The 18,685-nt window shown below is 43.7% G+C and overlaps 1 protein-coding gene across 1 annotated transcript; it reads right to left on the reverse strand.

Moving 5' to 3' along the window:
* Positions 1-3,124: 3,124 nt before the first annotated feature.
* On the reverse strand, positions 3,125-17,854 carry LOC307225733 (GLIPR1-like protein 1). Its single transcript, XM_079993826.1, has 6 exons — positions 17,619-17,854; positions 11,835-12,092; positions 7,082-7,185; positions 5,933-6,018; positions 3,511-3,543; positions 3,125-3,421 (listed from the first exon to the last, which is right to left on the reverse strand). The coding sequence occupies exons 1-6, from the start codon at positions 17,802-17,804 to the stop codon at positions 3,258-3,260; spliced, it is 831 nt and encodes a 276-aa protein (XP_079849952.1). The 5' UTR covers positions 17,805-17,854; the 3' UTR covers positions 3,125-3,257.
* Between the last annotated feature and the right edge of the window lie 831 nt (positions 17,855-18,685).

Raw genomic sequence — 18,685 nt, forward strand, 5'->3', positions numbered from 1 at the left:
AACTTGTTCAGGTTTTCTCTCCATTCTCTTCCATGCAAACAAACAATGGACACTTAAGCAGCAGGATTATGGATACTTAGGACACAACTAAGGACCCATCTTCACTATACATTTAAAGCATTATCATATCACAGTCATGGCTTCCCTGCAAAGAAGCACGACAGCTGTAGTTTGTTAAGGGTGCTGAGAGATATTAGGGAGACCTCTATTCACCCTATAAAGCTACACAGAATGGTTTAACAATTGTAGCTTTCTGAGATTAATAGAGGTCTGCTAACAATGGAGTGTGTGGATTTGATGGGGGTTTTTTTTTGGGGGGGGGGGTAGTTAATGTCTGGCATTCTTCTTGGCAGAGCTGTGCTACACCAGCTCTAGTGTGGAAGAGCCTCCACTGGCATCATTGTTAATATTGTTGGGAAGTTTGTTTACAATTATTAGTGTTCAAGTATTATGAAGTGTAGAAAGCAGAGGTATCAACTAGTATCTTAGCATAGGATCCCCAGACCACATTAATATAGACAGACAGAAATACAAGAAAGATAGTGATCACATACCGTCTAGGCATTTGCACACCAGTCCCAAATATGTGTTTGGCAGTAATACAACCACAACAATTCATTCATGGGCAATAGATTCAATTCCAGATTAGTGAAACTAATTAAATATAAGGTGTATATTTTGGAAAACTGATCACTTGTACTTCAAACATATTTTTAAAAAACAGGAAAGAGTTGCATCAGTATTCTGAAACAAGTGCACAGGAAGTGGCTTCTCGCGTGTTGAAACATGCATGTTGAAACAAAACCAAAACAGGGAAGCCCAGATACAGCATTTTAATCTGATGAATAAAAAATGTTTCTGGTGTATAGCAAGCTAGGACCAATTCTGAGACATGGTGCAATTAATTAAGGGCTTATCCAGAGAAGATGGAGGTATGTTTCATAGAATCATAGAATTTGTAATCTAGTCCAACCGCCTGCAATGCAGGAATCTTTTGCTCAACATGGGATTTGAATCCACAACCCTGAGATTAACAGGAATAGTAGTAGTTGTAGCAGTAGTAGTATCATGCTCTACCAACTGAGCAAGACAGTGGTGGTTTGTCAAGCCACCTTTAACTTTCTTAAACCCTGTTGGAGCTCCAAATGCCCACATGCAATGCTTTGGGAATTGTAGAACTTAAAGGAGAAACACTGAATTGGTTGTTTGGTTTTTAAGATTGTGGGCTGAATTTAGAACCATTCTTGTGTGAACTGGCCCTAAAGCACTCTGGCTATATAGATCTCACTCATTTGAATAGGACTTCCTCCAAACAAAATATGAAGTGGATTCTGCCCATAGAAGAATACACAAGTAAAATATTGTTTAAATCCTACATTAGATTCTTCCTTTGAAGAAGCACTTTCCCATATTCAGGCCCTTCTACAGGATGAAGCAGCTGTTTTGCCAGCACTCCTGCCAGACAGAAAGAGAAACATGACTTATTTAGAAGAACATTTGGCCTAGTTCTAAAGAGGACTCAGACTTAAGACACCAATGGAGTGAGACTATATCTCCCTCCCCCCACCCCAAAGAAGTTACTGCTGGCTTATCGAAGGCTGTGACCAAGGCCTCACATTTGTGAGGTCACAAATCCACTGATATTCCCCAGCTCAGCACTGTAATAGTCAAATAAGATGAACACAATGGCTGAGATGCTGAAAAAGCTCTTGCCAGTCATCTTGTCAGTACTAGGAGTGCATGCAACCTGGTTCAGACCCTATCCCAATTATAGACATTAATGTCCCATGGTAACTATATTTATTCAGTGTGGGCTTGCACTGGCCATTGTGTAAGGACTAGGAGGAGCTGTTCCCGTATCTGATGTGTGTTCCTCAGCTGAAGGCTCCTGAGTTCAGCGCCTTGAACCAGCATACGAAGTACAGTAAGCAGGAGACACTGCTCAGCAGGCTAGGGAAACACGTGTATACCAGGCCTGGCTACTCTGCAGTCTTCCTACTACCTGTCAGTTGCAGGGGTTGAAGGTGTACATTTTGTTTCTTTCTGCACCTGAAGAGTGTTCTGCACGTGCAGGGGCTCACTTGATTAACCCTGCAGATTTTACTGTTCAAGCCCTGGGTTGCTTCCACACTTTGGGTCTAAGGTATTGCACAATCATCACAATTATCACAATTAACTGGAAATGGAATTAAAACAGTACACTAATTAATGCAATGCACTCTTCCATAGACAAGTTTTTCTTATGATATTTACTTACAAGTAGAATCCCATTAAGCAAAGAACTGTGGTAACTTCAATTTAAAGTATATGGTTTTAAAATGTAGCTAGTTTTATTGTTTCCTGTTCATCCCTGCAGATGAATAGCCTGTTAATTACCCTTTGAATAACCACTTTGAATTGCCCAGTAGGAGTTTCTGGTACACTTCTGTGCATGCGTAGGAATCCTCAACAGTCATACCTTGGAAGTTAAACGGAATCCGTTCCGGAAGTCCGTTCAACTTCCAACACGTTCGCAAACCAAATGGTGGCTTCTGATTGGCTGCAGGAAGCTCCTGCAGCCAATCAGAAGCCATGGAAGCCCCATTGGACGTTTGGGTTGCAAAAAAAGTTTGTAAACCGGAACAATCACTTCTAGGTTTGCGGTGTTTGGGAACCAAAATGTACTCCAGCCAAGGTTGATGAAGTGAGGATTAGTTACCAAGTTCCTCTTTTCATTTATGTTGAAAACAATGTGAGTTGATCCACAGGGTAATCAACAGGTAGCCTATACTTAATATCCCAGCTAGAAACAAAACGTAGCAATAAAGTGGGCTGAATTTGTAAAGAAGTGTTTAATTTAAAGGCACAAGTCTTCAGAAAAACCCTTGTAGTGTTTTGTGTGCCAAAACAGACATACTGCTGTTACAATTACATGAAGAAAAAAACCTGCAAAGAACTTCGGAGGATAACATGAAAAGAACTGGACTGCTCCAGAAAAAGTGAGCAATAAAAGAATGGCAATTCCAGAGACAGGTTTCTACGGATCAGTAAAACCCATAATATTGCACACTGACACACACACACAATATTAGTATTCATTTTTCTGCTTTTAAAAATATCCCCAAGTCATTAAAATGAAACAATAAACTTTTTAATAATTTTATTAAATTGAAAATATATAAAACAATGTAATTAACCAAATCTATTTTTAAAAACATAAACATCCATGTACATATGAGTCTTAGATATTAAGGATAATGTTTTGTGTTATATGCATCTCATACAGTTTCTGTTTGCAGCATTAAATCTGGATAACATTTCTGTAAACAGTAAACAGTAACAAATGCTAGAAGTGTTAGTGATGGCCTTAAAACTGCAAGTACAATACAGGAGTCATCACATATAAGCTTGTGTTCCCATGGAGGATACCATCGTGAATAGCCTATTTAAAACAAACAAACATATTTTTACTAGGCAAGAATGTCATTTTAAATGTAAACTTGAGCTATATAATTTAATTGTAATACATACGCTTGATGTATATTTTGTCACGACTTGAATTTCCTGCACAAGGAGAAAAGTAGCATTATAACTAGTGGAGAAACCTGTTTCACAATATTAATATATTATCAATGGGTTTTACTTGTTTTCAGTCAGAGCGCGGCAGGTAGCTCATAGCATTTCTACAGAATTTCAGCATCCAGAATGTGCAATCATCAGTGTATGACACAATCATTTACCGTATTTTTCGCTCTATAACACGCATCTGACCATAACACGCACGTAGTTTTTAGAGGAGGAAAACAAGAAAAAAATATTGTGAACGAAACAGTGGGTGCATGATTTTTATGGTTCATGCTGTGGCCACAGACATGTGATCTGATGGTGAGTTTGGGGTAGCCCAATGCAAAAATCCTGAGGATCCATGTGGATCCGTGCTTTGTAACCACGTTTTAAGTGGGGAGGGAAGGAAAAGCACTCAAGGGACAAGGAGCACGCGTGGAGAAGGAGCTTTTCGGCGAGCTGAGCGGGGAGGAGGGAGGGAACGAGCACTGTTGCTTTAAAGGTATACTTAAGGTACTTGCCCTGTGCCTGGGTTTTTTTCCATTTAACAGTTTGCAGCCTTTTCCTTCTGCTCCTTGTTTTGAGGCAGAATAGATTTGAGCAAGTGAGGAAGACTTGGATTGCAGGGGATTCACCATTAGCTGTGTAAAAGCGCTCCTCCTTGTAGCCTGAGTGATAAGCAGCCACCTGCAGCAATAGAATGGAGCACAAAAAAGTGGTAGGGGCACTAGGACCCAGACAATGCTCGAATCTATCCTGCCTGAAAACAAGCTGCTCCCTCCCAGCGGAAAGTTTTCCCCTCTCCCTCATCCCCAGCCTTTTTTTTTTTAACTTCCTGGTTTCCACTGCGTGGCTCAGAGCTCGAGGTTGGTTTTATTTTGCTGCTGGTTGCTTAAATTTTATCTTTCCTGCCGTCCCTCTGCAGCCTCATTGCTCTGTTTAGAGAGCGCACGGACCTTTGCTAGCGTCTGTCCCTCCTCCCGTGTAAGCGGCTGCTGCCCGCTTTGCTGCCATGGCTCTCCTTCCCTCCCTCCGCTCCAGGTCACTTTAAAGCAAGCAAAGCGAGAGCCTCGTAGAGTGTGTAAGCGGCTCCCGCTTTGCTTGACTGACGGCAGCCATGGCTCCGATCCGTGCATTCGCTCCTTAACACCCACAGGCATTTTCCCTTACTTTCTAGGAGCAAAAAAGTGCGTGTTTTGGAGCGAAAACTACGGTACCATATTTTTTGCCCTATAGGACGCACTTTTCCCCCTCCAAAAATGAAGGGGAAATGTGTGTGCATCCTATGGGGTGAATGCAGGCTTTCGCTGAAGCCTGGAGAGCAAGAGGGGTCGGTGCGCACCAACCCCTCTCGCTCTCCAGGCTTCAGGAAGCTATCCCCCCAGCCCGGCAAGCTCCAGGAGCCATGGCGAGGTTGTGCGCAACCTCGCCATCGCTCTTGGACCCGTTCTGGGGGCTGGGGAAGCTTGGACCTGTTCTGGGGGCTTGGACCTGTTCTGGGGGCTGGGGTCAGGGGAAGCTCGGGCTTCCCCCGCCCCCAGCCCCGCAAGCGATGGCAAGGTCCCGTTCGCTGTCATGGCTTCTTTGCTCTTTGGGGCTCGGGGGGGGTGGTGGTGGTATTTTTTTTTATTTCCCCCCCCACCAAAAAAAAAAATAAGTGCGCCCTATGGCCGGTGTACCCTATAGGGCGAAAAATACGGTATTTGGTAAAAATCAACTCATCTCCAAACTCTTGAACTTTAATTAGGCATGAATTAACAAAGAAGTCAGGATACAGCCTGAAAGCATCTCCATAGATTATGAGTTGTGTAAGCAAATCTGTGGTAGTGCAATGCCTGTGATTGCATTGTCTGACACCATTGTCACACTATTGTAGACAAGGATGTAAAATTGTTGGAACCTTGAAGCTGGATTTTGTACAATTGTGTAGCACAATTCTATCATTATGATATGAGATGTAAAAATACATGGATTTTTTGGGGGAAGGGAGTGGGAATCCCCCCCCCTTGAGTTCTTCCTAGCAGAATCTAAGACATACAGTATTAGATTGGGAGGCAGGCTTTCTTCCCATTGGAATAGTGCAGCACTTTACTTTTTCACAGTGTTGTGAAATTGCAGCCATTTACAACAATAAATTTAAAAGATCGGGTTTCCTTCCAGGTCTTGCAGATTGTTTGCTTTGACAACCAAACCTGCCTTGCTCTAAGTTCCATGACTTGAACTTAACAGAAATATATATGTGTGTGCATACACACACATAGACACATGCATATACATACATATATACACACAAGAGTAGCTCGTATTGCTTTAAAGTTAATAGAAATATATACATATGTGCATGAGAAAGCCTTTCATGAATGTTCATTTTACTCAGATCTGTACTTACTACAGAGATGGTCTTGACAAGTGTCTCCTTCTGGGCATGCACTACAGGGCTTTCCTGTTTTGTAAGGTCTTGAAGGGTAGGTGTCACTAAGGAGCATAATTTCCAGAATGTAGTAAGGTACTCAATTCACAAGCTAAACTGAAGACTAAAGGACAAGCTATTCTGAATATACCGTATTTTTTGCTCTGTAAGACTTTTTCCCTCCTAAAAAGTAAGGGGAAAGGTGTGCGCGTCTTATGGAGCGAATGCAGGCTGTGCAGCTATCCCAGAAGCCAGAACAGCAAGAGGGATTGCTGCTTTCACTGCGCAGCAATCCCTCTTGCTGTTCTGGCTTCTGAGATTCAGAATATTTTTTTTCTTGTTTTCCTCCTCCAAAAACTAGGTGCGTCTTGTGGTCTGGTGCGTCTTATAGAGTGAAAAATACGGTTAATTATTTAGTTGTAACAAATAAACTGCCTATGCGTTGAGGCATCGACTAAAAAAAATTAGGCTATACAATGGATTTTCCTGAGTTAAAATAGTTGAACAGTCCTATGCTGTGGATTAGATATAGACTGTGATATAAACACAATTAATAAATCTGTGAAGAGAATATTTAGGACTGCCAAATGTGACCTTTAAAGTTACAGCAAAGAGGCCAACCACTGCACTGCAACCTTGATCAGTTCAGTAATGACTACATGAACTTCAACCCCTATGAGTAATTGCTTATGTGAGGGGTCTGCAATGTGAACTTCTGAGCCTCTTCTTCTTTTTTTTTGCAGTGCGATTCTTTTAAGAAGCCATCACAGATTTAAAATTAAATTTGAATTAAGTGCAAGACAAATAACATGTACATTTAATTCTATGTACTTCAGAAACACTTATTTGCTCATTTATGGAAAAAAAATTGGACACTTACAGCCAAATCCTATACATGTCTATGAAGAAGTGAGCCCTATTAGGTCCAATAAACTTATACTCAGCTATCTATTCATAGGACTCCCTCCTTAAATATTTACAGTACTTAAGCTAAATAAAATACCAAAGCCTTAGAAAATTTACACAGCCACTTTGTGCACGGTCAATGAAAAAATCACCTAAAATCCTACACTTCTTAGGTCACTGGCTGGGTTTATCTCTTATTCTCTTAAACATTTGTTAACTTACGTCGGACCATAATTGCAAACGAAATATTCAGTATTTCTATGTCGATCAAGTCTACGACAGAAAACAACAGCACAGCCAACCTTATAAGTAGAAGCCCGAACAACCTGGGGGGGGGGGGGAGAGAGCAGATTTTATTTTACAAAGAAAGGTACAATTTGTGTTAATAGTTACCAAGTCCAGGTATTTAGGCTTTAGAGATTTAGTACAAATCCTCCAGTTTTCAGAACAAAGAACTGTGAATGGTTTTCGTCTTTGGGGTCAGGATGTGGCAGAAGTGCCTTCGCTGGTGGAAAGGAACTTCTCTTAAGCTACAGCAACATCCTGCAGTGGATCAGCCTTCACCAGCTGAACCTTATCAGCCTATCTGTGTCCCCTAAAAGTTATATACGGGATCTGCCTACACAGGTGTATGTATTATTGATGATCTTCAATCTAGGGATTGTTACCTGCCACAGAGGCTGCTACATGGTATTTCCACTCACTTAATTATTTGGTGGAATTAGCAAAGACAGCCAATTCCCAATTTGGGTTAATACAGAGTAATATTTATTTATTTACACTGCCAAAATTGCAGTCAATAAGTACCGTAATACTGTGTTGTGGTTTGAACAAAAATTACAGGGTAAAAAGATCATGGGCCTAGCCAAGGGGGGTGGGGGTGGACAGCTGCTCCCCCCTTCAAGTAAAACAATAGAAATACTTAACAAATTGACCAAAGATTATACACGGGGCATCTAAATCCACATTCCCTTGACAAACAGATTATACTTCTATTATACATACTAGGGCTGTCATACGTTCAGAATTTCCCGGATATTGCCGGGATTCAGGCATCGGAAACAGTGTCTGGGTGGAAATCGCTTTAATGTTTGGGAAAATCCGGACATATGGCGACACATGTTGGAAGTGTAGATTTTGGCGAATTTCCTTAAAAATAGCTCAGAAACTACTTCCTCTTCTAGATCTTACAAAAAAAGCTCAACAGCTTTGGGCAAAACTAAAAACAAAACAAAAAGCTGGGTCTGGACCACACACAGACAGAAGGATATCAAGATTTACAGGAGGGCTCTCCATATGCCACACCCCCCCTCCTCCCCTATCCCTAGGCCACACTATTAAACCCTGCTCCACTTCCTTCTCTAGTGCTGAACTTTGATGATGTCTCTTGCTTGTCATGACCGAGGGAGTGCACAAATCTCAGACGTTTGTATGGCTGGAATGTGGTTTATTGTATGAAGGTAAAATTCATAGCCTTTGCTCTGCCCATTTTTGCCTCTGGTCCCACCCAGCACCGGTGTGTGGTATGTAGCATCCAGAATGTGGGCCTTGGGCTGAAAAAGATTCTTCACCCCACCTCAGGAGGCAGTAACCATGACAAATAAAACAACAAAACACAGATAAGATGAAAGGGTACAGTGAAGAGGATACAAGGCAGAAAATAGCTACAACTGGACATTTCTGTTTTCAGGGAGGAGTTTGGGTGCCAAGGATTGTGGAGCAGCCTCCATAGGGAAGACTGAATGAAATGGTATTTTAAAAACTAGGTTTCCTTAAGAGAGAGGGTTCCTGAGAGACAAAGGATTAAGACTGAAGATGAAGCAAGACAGAATAGATACTGAGTTACAGCATAGAGAACAGGTTTCTGCCTGACTGGGAGGTCTCAGGAGTGCCTTGAGCCAATCAAAACAAGGTGCTCAGGTGACCAGAGGTAACTGACTTGTACTAAGTGGTAATGATAAGATGATTTTAAAAATCATCTTCTCCCCACGCTGCGGATGGACCCCACGCTGCAGGGCTCCCCACGCTGCGGGTGGACCATTTTATTCAGAAGGAGGCTGATTAATGATCGAAAGTACCGTATTTTTCGCCCCATAGGACGCACTTTTTCCTCTCCAGGCTTCAGGAAGACATCCGCAGCCTAGGCAGCCCTGCAGGAGGTCCCGCAGGGCTGTCTAGGCTGCGGATAGCAGCCTGCTTCCCGGAGCGTCGGGCGCCCTGAAAGCAGAGCGCCCGGCGCTTTGGGAGCACATCCGCAGCCTGGGCAGCCCTGTGGGAGTTCTCCGCAGGGCTCCCCACGCTGCGGATAGCAGCCTGCCGCCCGGCAGGTGGGGCGCCCTGAAGCAGAGCGCCCTGCGCGCCGGACAGACATCCGCAGCATGGGGAGCCCTGCAAGAGTTCCCCGCAGGGCTCCCCACGCTGCGGATAGCAGCCTGCCGCCTGAGGCAGACATCGGCCAGCCCCACAAGCTCGGGGGACAGCAGGGAGGCGCAGCGCCGTTTCTCGACCTGGTTCGGTTTCCCCGACCTGCTTTTGTGGGGGAAATAAAGGAAAAAATTTTTTCCTTTATTTCCCCCCCAAAAAACTAGGTGCGTCCTATGGGACGAAAAATACGGTATATGCTTCTCAGAAGTGGCAAATGGTGCAGGTGCATAATTATGCGTTCCTCTCCATCCCATGTGTATTGCTTGAAAGCAGCAAGCTTAAACCAAGCTTTGCTTCTTCTGTTCTGTTTGCAAGAATGTAAATTACCATTCACCTTTAGAGTGGATCCAACTTGTACAGAGTGCTGGCCAAACCAAAGCTTGAATATTTGTGCAGCATGGATTCAGAAAAGATAATAGAAATGGCACGTCTCATATGCAGTAGAAGGAAGTTCCAATGGATAGGTGACACCACACTAAAGGCCCAATTCCTACATCATATGGAGTGGATCTCCTCATCAGGTGGCATATACATAAAGTCCTCTCCTGCAGAGTGCAGTGATTGGTTGGGTATATAAGGGATGAGAGAGCATTTTAGGATATACAGGGCTAACCTTCAATCATCATTCATGCCTTGTAGGTGCAAAGCCTGAGTGATTAAAGCAAACTAATCCTTCCAATACACAAATCAGGTATGGATCCAAGCCACCACATTGCTGCACCAAAGGCAGGTACTGGCACAGCAAATTGACTCCACGTGTAAAGGTAAAGGTACCCCTGCCCGTACGGGCCAGTCTTGACAGACTCTGAGGTTGTGCGCCCATCTCACTTAAGAGGCCAGGGGCCAGCGCTGTCCGGAGACACTTCCGGGTCACGTGGCCAGCGTGACATCGCTGCTCTGGCGAGCCAGAGCCGCACACGGAAACGCCGTTTACCTTCCCGCTGGTAAGCGGTCCCTATTTATCTACTTGCACCTGGAGGTGCTTTCGAACTGCTAGGTTGGCAGGCGCTGGGACCGAGCAGCGGGAGCGCACCCCGCCGCAGGGATTCGAACTGCCGACCTTTCAATCGGCAAGCCCTAGGCGCTGAGGCTTTAACCCACAGCGCCACCTGCGTCCCTTGACTCCACGTGTAGCTATCCTATATCTCCTGTAAGCAAGGGTCCTTTGCTGCCGCTTGATGTTGTTTTATTATTTGTTTTAATATTGTATGCTGCTTTGTGTATGCCAACAGAAAAGTGGTACAAAAGCATCATTCATTCATTCATTCATTCATTCATTCATAAATAAATAAATAAATAACTTCCTTGGGTGCCCATGGGGCTTGGAAAGGGAAAGATCCCAAGTTTTTACAGATATTTCAAGGAGCTTCCAGCATCCTGAGCTATACATCTTGCAATTTATATACTTTGATTAAAGCTATAATTCTTGCAATTTATATAATCTCATTAAAATTATATAATTTCATTAAAATTATATAATCTCATTAAAACTGAAGTTGACAAAAATATAGTCAGAAATTTTAGAAATGATCTCTACATTAATTTCTACCATTCTATGACTTGGAAGCAGACTAGAGCCAGGACAAGGTGATTTCCACCAGTCTTTCTCCCAGCAACAATCATCACCAGGTCGCAATTTCCTCAAAGCCTCTTTGGAGGGGTTGGGAGACCCTACTGAGTAGGGTGGGCTATGACATGGGGAACTGAAAGGGGCTCTAGTAGACAAGGTGCTGAAAACCAGGCAGAGAAATATTCTGTGAATGAGAATTTCTCTCTTGGAAGGTGCCTGATTTTTAGTAATCTCCTCTTCCCCTGTGCCACAGTCCACTCCATTCAGTAGGATTTCTCGACCCACTTCGGTAGAGGTTTTTCAGGTGGCTTAGGTGCAAAGGGGATGGGAAAGTCCCGTTCTACCTCTTATCTTCAGGTAGTGCTTCTTTGGATGATGATGTTGATGATTTAAATTTGTGTACTGCCCTTCATCTGAAGCTAACAGGGTGGTTCACAAGATAAAAATACAAAATGAGAACACAAAATACACCATAAAACCAAAACCAGAACACACCCCAACTCCCACAAACACATTTAAAAGGCCATAGAATATTAATCAGCCAAAGGCCTGGTTACAGAGAAACATTTTTGCCTGGTGCCTAAAGATATGCAAAGAAGGTGCCAGCCGAGCTTCCCGGGAAAGAGCATTCCATAAATGGGGAGCCAATGCAGAAAAGGCCTGTTCATATGTTGCCACCCTCCAGACCTCTTGCGGAGGAGGCACATGAAGAAGAGCTTCAGATGATGATCACAGGGTCCTGGTTGATTCATACGGGGAGAGGTGATCCCTGAGGTATTGGGATCCTGACATTAGTTATAAATTCAATATCCAATGTCATTTATAACTAAATGGATATTTATAACTAAATGTGATAGCCTTCAGATTACTTTAAAATGTATTATATAGCACCATTATAACAGTCACTTTATGTACTTGCTGTCTTAAGTGATCAATGTTTCTTGATGTTTTAAGACTATCTTAACTGAGAACGGAAGTTACCTGTTTATAATGTCTGCATACTTGTGAACACGAATTGTCCTGGTAATCATAGAAATCTTTATCCGAGTACCATGAATAGATGGGATTAGAAGAATTAAATGGCACTCTGCGGGCAGGTCCAAACCATATATTTTCTCCCACAGGATGAAGTTTAGGATCAGGATGGCCAGCTCCTTTTTCCTTCATAAAATGGTTATGTTGAAAAATACATTTCTGTCCCCATGCTCTAGCAGTTCTAGCTAAAGCTAGATCCCATGTCTGCAGGATACAAGAAATATATAATGCATTTTTTAAATCACATTTTCATTAGCTAACTCCCACGAGTGACTATAAATTTATTATTATTATTATTATGCCCCACCCATCTGGCTAGGTTTCCACATCCACATTTCAACAGAACTGCAAACATTATGCAAATATTTATTTGGATCAAGCACTTAAAGCAGAACAATCTTACACTGTACATAATATCCTCAGAAGTAAGTCCTGTTGAGTTCAATGTGGCATATGCCAAGACAAGTTGGTATAGATTGCAGTCTAAGTTGGTTTCATCCTGAAACTTGGCATTATCTAGTCAACAGTATCATAGCAACCCAGGCACTTATGCATATTAATTTAGGACAGAGCTAATTAGGTCCTCCAGGCCTCCCCATTTGACCGGCCAAAACCAGCCAAGCCATGCTCATTTATGGCATTTGGGTTCAGGCAGGGAAAGTTGCACCTGAACCCAAAAACCATTTGTGCTTACCACTGATCAGCAGGACCTACAAAGATCTTTACAAGGCACTCTGAAGCTCTGATGATCAGATGATTATTATTGCTTGAAGAGAGCCCTAACAGCCAAAGCCCCAATGGGATTTGCTAACTAGAGCTGCACTACATGAGAGTTAAATTTTCAGGAGCTTAAATTTTAAAGATGAAAGTATAGTATTAAGGTTTTTTCTTTCAAAAATGTACACCCCACTTATCCCAAATTGTCTAACACTAGAGGCTTAAAACAATCATCAATAAAAATAACACAATGAAAAATAAAACAAAGCAGCACAAAAATTACTAAAAAGAACAGTAGGAGGTCTCAGCCAGCCTTCCTGGAAAAACTCTGTTCTTCAGCACAATCTACTCAGAAGTACAGTAATACCTCTGGTTGCAAACTGTCCTCCTTGCAAACTCTTTAGGTTACAAGCTCTGCTAACCCAGAAGTAGCTTCTCCCAGAAGCAAACTTTGCCCTGGGATGCAAGTGGAAATTGCACGCCAGAGGCGCACGCACAGCAGAAGGCCCCATTCGTGAAAGCATGCCTCAGGATAAGAACGGTTTCTGGTTACGAATGGATCTCCAGAATGAATTAAGTTCATAACAGGAGGTACCACTGTATATCCTACAATGGAAGGCACACTCTTCCATTACATCCCAAGACAAATGGATGCCAACCAACTCCCAGGTAAGTGGGTTTAGAACTGCAGCCTCAACAAGCTAGCAAAATGTAAAAAGTGATGAGACCAGACAGGTTTCTCTAAGGAGGACAGTTGAAAGGCCTGAAACAACTGGCAACTGCTTCTTGTATTAACTATACAGTGTTATTAGAATATTATGTAACATGCAAGAATTAATATTTGAATCTGCTTATTTTCTTATTCCTTCTCCATTCCCCCCCCCCCCCCGCTTTTTGAATCAGAACTATTAGATTTAATGCTCTGTTCTAAACTGTAAACCACCTTGAGTACATTGTTCCAAAGGCAGCATGTAGTAAAGGAAGCAGTCTAGACCAGGCTTCCTCAAACTCGGCCCTCCAGATGGTTTGAGACTACAATTCCCATCATCCCTGACCACTGGTCCTGCTAGTTAGGGATCGTGGGAGTTGTAGGCTAAAAAACATCTGGAGGGCCGAGTTTGAGGAAGCTGGTCTAGACCCTAGAGATTATTCCACTAACAGGAGTTCCGAAAGTGGCTTGCTTCAAAGTAATAGATGTTTATAAACAGATATTACCTGTTTCGAAATGCCTAAAAGATACAGAATTTCAAAAGCCCTAAACTGTCTAGAACCAGGATACCTGCCTAGTCCCTAGAACAGTAGTGGCAGCTGAGAACTACTCGGCTATTTTCAAGATCTTGTTACTAACATTTAAGTTAAATCCTGAACAGCTTTGGGCCAAGTTCCCTTAAAGATCATTTGCCCCTATACTGTGGTATCTTGGGTTCCAGACGCTTCAGGTTCCAGACTCCGCTAACCCAGAAACCTCGGGTTAAGAACTTTGCTTCAGGATGAGAACAGAAATCGTGCAGCGGCAGTGCGGCGGCAGTGGGAGGCCCCATTAGCTAAAGTGGTGCTTCAGGTTAAGAACAGTTTCAGGTTAAGAATGGACCTCCAGTGATTTACAGGTGGTACATGACCCCAGTCAAGCTTGCGAAGATTTATCATCTGCCCAATAATAAATGTTGGAAATGTAATGAGACTGAAGGCACCTTCTTTCACCTTTGGTGGACCTGCCCAAAGATTAAAGCCTTTTGGGAAATGATTTATAATGAAATTAAGAAGGTACTTAAATGTACTTTTCATAAGAAACCGGAGGCATTTCTCTTGGGCATGGTCGGCCAATTGGTGTCAAGGAAGGATAAGACTTTTTTATGTACGCTACTACAGCAGCAAGGATTCTTTTAGCAAAGTATTGGAAGACACAAGAATTACCCACACTGGAAGAATGGCAGACGAAAGTGATTGACTTTATGGGACTGGCAGAAATGACTGGCAGAATCCGTGACCAAGAGAAAGAGACGGTGGAGGAAGATTGGAAGAAGTTTAAAGTATATCTTAAGAACTGTTACAAAATTGAGGAGTGCTAAAATGTCAAGGGGAAGGAAGATGCAGAATTACAGCTGAAACTGTTTGATGATTTAAGGGGAAATTGAGAAAGATAATAAGTTTAAATTTAACTGGTAAAAAGGGTTGCTGAAAAACTGTAAAATAAGGATGCAAAAAGGGTGAGGTATGGGGAAGTTCGAGAAAGGAGGTTTATGAAAATGAGGTTAAGAAAGTATATTTGTGTGTTTGTTTGTATTTGTTGATGTTCTTATGTTGTTGTTGTTTTGTCTAAAAATTGGAAAATTAATAAAAATTATTATAAAAAAAAATGGACCTCCAGAATGAATTAAGTTCTTAACCCAAGGTACAACTGTACTGTATATGACCTGTAAGTTCACTTAGATGATCTGGGGAAATATTATTCTTGGCAACGCACCCAACAGACTTTAACAAGGTGGTGACCCAAGAGCAGACATTTTCCATCATTGCCCTTACACTCTCTGGAATATCTTTCCTTCTGCCATCATATATAAAGTGTAATCTTGCATCCTGTTACTGCTGAATTACTGTTTTTATGATATTGTTTTTATGTCATATTTCTGTATACAGTTGGGAGAGCTTAAAATATTAAAGTGATTTATAAATGCTTTAAAATAAACAAGCAGAAGACAAAATAATTAGGAGGTTGTCTGCTACTTTTTTGTTCTAAATTTAATGTATTTTTTACTGTATTTTTATTATTTGATGAATTTGGGTTTGCTGTGATTTTACTGTATGGAACAGATTTGTAGCCATATTGTATCCATTTAGCGGAATGACAGGATATACATTTTTGAATAGCCTTTTTAGCTTTTAAAACAACTCCCTAGTTCCAATATCCTACCATTACAGGGAAGTCTAAATACACATATTACTGAACTAATATACTTTACACTTACAACTGCCTCTACTGTATTTCTCTCTCCTACCTGTTGTTTCCTTTGTGTGTGTTTTCAGATTGTAAGCCCCTTAGAGACCTGCCACCTCATGTTTCCAAACTGTGTGTGACAACACATTAGTGTGTTGGCTGCAGTGTGTAGGTATGTTGTACAAATGTTCCCCGTGCTCCTCCCAGGGCTAGAAAGGGTTTAGTAGTTTAATCTCTGATTTCCTAATTGAACTGAATTACTGTGTGACAAAATAATGCATGTCTAAAAAGTGTGTCACCAAATGAAAAGTTTGTTTTAGATGGTGCTATAATAATTGCTATTATTTATCAGCAATGCACTATGATTATTTTAAAATGTATCAGCAAAATAACACATTTGCCAAAGCAACTGAAGTGTAATCTATTCTCAGCAAATAATACCTACTTTCTCTTTTATCATAAATGGAAGGTGAATATTTGTACAGTAGTTGCATTTGGGACGCGGGTGGCGCTGGGGGTAAAAGCCTCAGCGCCTAGGACTTGCCGATCGAAAGGTCGGCGGTTCGAATCCCCGCGGCAGGGTGCGCTCCCGTCACTCGGTCCCAGCGCCTGCCAACCTAGCAGTTTGAAAGCACCCCCGTGTGCAAGTAGATAAAAAGGGACCGCTTACTAGCGGGAAGGTAAACGGCGTTCCGTGTGCTGCGCTGGCTCGCCAGATGCAGCTTGTCAAGCTGGCCAGGTAACCCGGAGGTGTCTTCGGACAGCGCTGGCTCCCGGCTTCTAGAGTGGGATGAGTGCACAACCCTAGAGTCTGGCAAGACTGGCCCGTACGGGCAAGGGTACCTTTACCTTTACCTAGTTGCATTTGAAGGTCCTGCAGGACATAAGCTGGCTCCTATATTGCAGGGGTTTGGAGTAGTTGACCCTTTGGGCCCCTTCCAACTCTACAATTTTATAATTCTAAACACCTATAAGATGTTGTGCAAAGGTGCAAATTTACATAGGTAGGGGGCATGCTTTTCCTTTAATGCAGCAGAGGCAGACTTTCACCCAGTGTAACTTGGGTGTGATTTGTTACTGTTTGCCAATATAGCTATCCCACAGAAGGTGCCATTCTTGGCTCAGCTTCGCTATTAAAAGTGTGTCAAACATCAGCCTGGGCTTAACTGGTTGGCATTCATCTGTCTCAGGAGACAATGGAGAAGTGAGCTTTTGGGGGTGAGGTCAAACTCTTGCAAGATTGCAGCGTCTGATGTGGCTGTAGCGACTGATGCGGGAGAGACATGTTTTGTTGCAGGTGGGGTAGATGAAGGCGTCTAGTTGTGCTGCTGCAGATGGAGATGCACCACAGAGTTTCTTCTCTCTCCGCTCCTCCCAGCGGTCATTTCTCCCCCTTACTATGGATACATGACTTAGGCTGCCTGTCTCCAGGCACTGCGGTCCTCTGCAAGGGATTCCCTCATGGCAAGGTCGATGCTTCCGGCCTTCATGTCACCTTTGCAGCCATCTTTGTACCTCAGAGATGGTCTGCCAAGTGGCCTGGTGCCAGAAGCCAGCTGCCCGCAGAGCACGTCTATGGGGACCCTGCTATCTTCCATTTTGTGGACACGCCTAGGCCTGCGCATTTGTCTAATAGGTTTCAGCGCTGGGATGTTTTCCGTGCCAGGACTAAGCCCTGGAAAACGCAAATGCATACAAACAACAGAAGGCTGCGGCCCTCGAGTTACCTCACAGCTCGCTCTCACGAAGTTCGGGGGCCTGAGCACGCCAGTACCTTCCTACTGTGGTGAAAACATACCCGCAGAGAAATCCGCAACAGCTTGCGAATTAGGCACAGCAGCCACTTCAGAAGGCACGTCGCTGGGTTCAACGAAGCCCCGCAAGAGCAGACTTGGTTACCCGCCCCCCCCCCCCCGCCTTTGACTTTCGCATTTTAAAAAGCGGTGGGCAACGCGGAGCAGCGCTTGCCTCGCCTTCCCTTCCTCCGCACCTGAGGAAAGGGCGGCGGAGCGAGCGGCGAGCTCCCCTTCGAGCGCCTTCCCCCGCCCGCCCCCCGCCCGCATTCCGGGCACACACACCATGTAAAGCATGTCGGCGGCCTGGGGCTGCACTTCGGAGCGAAGCCTATTGTGGATGTCGACGTACTGACCGATAAAGGTCTTGTTGGTTATTCTGGGGTAAGTCACCGGCCGAAACCTCTTCCTCCCGCGCGCGCCTTCGAGGGCGACGAGCCCAAGCAGCACCCACGGCCACAGCCTCGGCATGGCGGCAGCTGCGCCCTCGCACGTCGGAAGCGCCAGTCCGGCGTGCGTGCGGGAGGGTGCGCATGCGCGGCTGCTCTCCTTCAACGGTCGGCGCGCGAGGTCTGCTGCACGCTTCATCCGAAGTCGACCCCATTGCGTTCGGCGGGGCTTATTTCTAACCAGGCGTGTACAGTACAGTACAGGATTTTAGCCTTACTCTGTTCTCTGATCTTTTGCTGTTCCTCAGCTTTCAAGGGTTTATCTCTCGCGAGCTTTGGCTCAAATCAAGCCCTAGCCTGCCCCGCTCTCCACGCGTGTTGGTCTGATGCTGTGCGCGTGTCTGCAGCTCCGTTCAATTCGAAGGGAATTTCTCCTAGACTTGCCTCCAACTCATCGCTGCTGTGCACTGCCATTCTAACCGAGTTTACTCTTGCGGAGTAAGATGGTGGTCGTTCCAAGTGTCCTGTGGCTTGCAGTCTGTTGCTCCTAGCGTCTGAACAGTGGTGCAGGATCTAAACCACGCATGGCTGTCAACGTTTCCATTTTTTTAAGGGAAATTCCCTTTTTCCGAATAGGATTCCTCGCTGTCAACGTTTCCCTTTTCTTGCGAGGAATCCTATTCCCATCGGCTCCACTGGGCCATTTCAAACGCCATTGGGAAGGGGAGAGAAGGAGATGAGTTCAGCAATAGCAATGAAGCCCACCAAGAGAGAAGGACACAGGAATGTTACTGGCTTACTGGCACCAGACCAGCCAGAAACTAATTTGAGGAGGGAATTGGTTACACTGAAGGAGGTAATGGCCTCCTCCTGGGATTGGGGCATTGGAAGATAGTAGTTCTTTCTGCAATTAGGCATCAGAGCACAGATGGGAACTGTAAGATACATGTTAGTTAATAAAAT

This window comes from Podarcis cretensis (genome assembly GCF_951804945.1).
Source record: "Podarcis cretensis genome assembly, chromosome: 10".
NCBI lineage: Eukaryota > Metazoa > Chordata > Lepidosauria > Squamata > Lacertidae > Podarcis > Podarcis cretensis.